At 41.9% G+C, this 3,373-nt stretch overlaps 1 protein-coding gene across 1 annotated transcript; it reads left to right on the top strand.

Annotated features, from left to right (window-relative positions):
• Positions 1-307: 307 nt before the first annotated feature.
• LOC102256173 (olfactory receptor-like protein OLF4) lies at positions 308-1,255 on the top strand. The gene has a single exon (XM_005883693.1). The coding sequence runs from the start codon at positions 308-310 to the stop codon at positions 1,253-1,255; it is 948 nt and encodes a 315-aa protein (XP_005883755.1).
• Positions 1,256-3,373: the final 2,118 nt, after the last annotated feature.

Below are 3,373 nucleotides of genomic sequence, written 5' to 3'. Positions count from 1 at the left end.
TTGTAGATACTTTTGTTTTTCAGCACCCTATTCGCACAGCCTGGACAGTACCTAAAACATAGTCAGCACTCAATTTATATTCCTGAGAAACCTGAAGAAATTCTCATTGAAACTTTAGAATACATGAACCCCTCAGATACATAGGTGATTGGGACAAATATTCCATATCAGGGGTGGCACTGGATATCCCCTAAAGGGGACCATATCCATACATAAAATATTAAAAGTAATGTCTAGCCTGCAAACTATGAATTTCGTGAAAATTAGTCATGTTACTTTTATCTTTCCTGATAGTCAATTCCACCTCATGGAACCTGTGAATCTTACACAAATTTCAGAGTTTGTTCTTCTGGGATTTTCAGAGAAACCAGAACTGCAGCCCCTCATATTTGGGCTTTTCCTCTCCATGTACCTGGTCACTGTGTTGGGAAACCTGCTCATCATCCTGGCCGTGAGCTCAGACTCCCACCTTAACACACCCATGTACTTCTTCCTGTCCAACCTGTCCTTGGTAGACATCTGTTTCACCTCCACCACCATCCCAAAGATGCTGGTGAACATCCAAACACAAAGAAAAGCCATCACCTATGCAGGATGCATCACCCAGATGTATTTTTACATACTTTTTGCTGGGTTGGATATTTTCCTCTTGACTGTGATGGCCTATGACCGGTTTGTGGCCATCTGCCACCCCCTGCACTACACCGTCATCATGAACCCCCGGCTCTGTGGACTGCTGGTTCTGATATGCTGGATCATGAGTGTCCTGCACTCCTTCCTACAATGCTTAATGACATTACGACTGTCCTTCTGCATGCACGTGGAAATCCCTCACTTTTTCTGTGAACTCCATCAGATGATCAAACTTGCCTGTTCTGACACATTTTTAAATAACATGGTGACCTATTTTTCAGCTCTTCTGCTTGGTGGAGTTCCTTTCACTGGGATTCTTTACTCATATTCTAAAATAGTATCTTGCATACATATAATGTCATCTGCTCAAGGGAAGTATAGAGCATTTTCTACCTGTGCGTCTCACCTCTCAGTTGTCTTCTTATTTTATTGTACAAGTCTAGGAGTGTACTTCAGCTCTGCTGCTACCCACAATACACACTCAAGTGCAACAGCCGCAGTGATATACTCTGTGGTCACACCCATGCTGAACCCCTTCATCTATAGTCTCAGGAACAAGGACATTAAACAGGCTCTGAAAGCATTCTTTGTGAAGGAAACTACCAACAGGTCATTGTCCTAAGACTGAAGATGTGCCCATGATGGCAGAAGTCAAAGGCTCAGAGTCAGATACTGTGATTATTTTCCTACTAAGGAAGTAGAATTTGCTTTTTCCATTGATTTCCTGGAATATCTATTTCTTTGACCTCATCTTCTCTATTCTATTTATGTAACTCAATTAAGTTTTCTGCTCTCTCAGATATCCAACAGCTTATCTTTTTGCTGTTTTCCTACTTCCCCAAATTTATTTCCATATGGATCAGATATTTGGAACATCCCATTTACCTAATAGACAACATGGATTTTTTTAGAATAATTTTTCTCAAATGACATATATCACATCAAATAATTTTTGTACCTAAAAGAATCATCCTGAATGGTATTCTTATGGGAAAAACTACAATTAATGAACCCCACTGGTGTTGCTTGGTAGTTGAGCCTCAACCCATGAACCTAGAAGTCATGGTTGGATTCCTGGTCAGAGCACATGCCCTGGTTACAGGCTCAATCCCCAGTAGGGGGAATGCAGTAGGTAGCAGATCAATGATTCTCTTTCATCGTTGATGTTTATATCTCTCTCTCCATCTCCCTTCCTCTCTGAACACAATAAAAAAAATATTTTTAAAAACCACACTTAATGACCAAGGCAATTCATACAATTTTAAAAGAGAGGAAAATCTGAGACTTGGGTTTTTCACTTTTATGACTATCATACTTTTGTATATCACTGTCTTAACTGCTCTTCCTAATAATGTAGACTCTGACATACTTGGGTTTAATAGCTGCTCACCAGGTTTAATTCTCCTCATTAGAATCCTCTTTTGTTGTTTTTTTCATCACAGTGTTTATAATCCCTACCTGAGCCACTTACAACATGACTATCAAATCCATGTCTCCAAGAGGACTCTTAACTGAAAGATAATTTTTAATAAATAGTTTGACCTAATGCCACCTTAAAATCACAGATTAATTTCAAAATGATAAAGCAAATTTTTTAATCATATATTGTATTACTATGTAAAATATTTATTTTCATGCTATACATCTAGTGGTTCTCAACCTTCCTAATGCCGCAACCCTTTAATACAGTTCCTCATGTTGTGGTGATCCCCAACCATAAAATTATTTTCGTTGCTTCTTCATAACTGTAATTTTGCTACTGTTATGAATCATAATGTAAATATATGATATGCAGGATGTATTTTCAGGGGTCTCGACCCACAGGTTGAGAACTGCTGGGAGGGAGGCGATTGAGTCATATATCTTAGGAATATATAATGGGAATAATCACTGCAAAGACTCAGAGGAAGGGTGCCTGGTGTCCTCGGGGAGCAGTTAATAAACAAATGTGGCTGGAATAGAGTCAAGTAGGAGGGAGGAGAGGACAGAGAAAATGTGGGTTGAATTCTCTGCACCATCATTTATTGGCTGCATAATCACAGATGACTCAAACTCCATGCATCTTAGTGTTTTTTCTGTGGCCTATTTACATGGCAAGATTTTTGAAAGGTTAAAATAAAAAAATGTAGGGAAGTTATTTTTAAGCCATTTTGGTATTGTTCTATATCTAAGAATAGATGGATAGATAGACAGATAATAAATAGGAGGTAGGTACATAAGTATATAAGTAGATAGATAGAATTATAGTTTGAATTTTTGTGTCACTCTTCCCCCCTCCCCCATAAAAGATTCAGATGTTGAAACCCTAAACCCTAAAAATTATGGTATTTGGAGATGAGGCCTTGGGGGGCTTGGCCAGCCTGCAAACAGCCATCAGCCCCTCACCCAGGCTGGCCAGGCACCCCAGCAGGGACCCCCGCCCTGAAGGGGCTATAGCCAGCCTGCAAACAGCCATCAGCCCTTCACGCAGGCTGGCCACACCCTCATGGGGTGAGGGTCCTCGCTGAGGGGCTTGGCTAGCCTGAAAACAGCCATCAGCCCATCAACCAGGCTGGCCAGGCACGCCAGCAGGGACCCCCACCCTGAAGGAGCTGTGTCCAACCTACAAACAGCCATCAACCCTTCACCCAGGCTGGCCAGGCACCCCAGGGGGGACCCCCACCCTGAAGGGGCTGTGGCCAGCCTGCAAACAGCCATCAGCCCCTCACCCGGCTGGCCAGGCACCCCAGCAGGGACCCCC

This window comes from Myotis brandtii, unplaced genomic scaffold (genome assembly GCF_000412655.1).
Source record: "Myotis brandtii unplaced genomic scaffold, ASM41265v1 scaffold799, whole genome shotgun sequence".
In the NCBI taxonomy this organism is placed as follows: Eukaryota; Metazoa; Chordata; class Mammalia; order Chiroptera; family Vespertilionidae; genus Myotis; species Myotis brandtii.
This window is presented reverse-complemented; position numbering and strand designations above follow the sequence as displayed.

What these genes read in the sequence shown, in the direction of transcription:
- LOC102256173 (XM_005883693.1), top strand. Translation starts at nt 308, where the DNA reads ATGGAACCTGTGAATCTTACACAAATTTCAGAGTTTGTTCTTCTGGGA.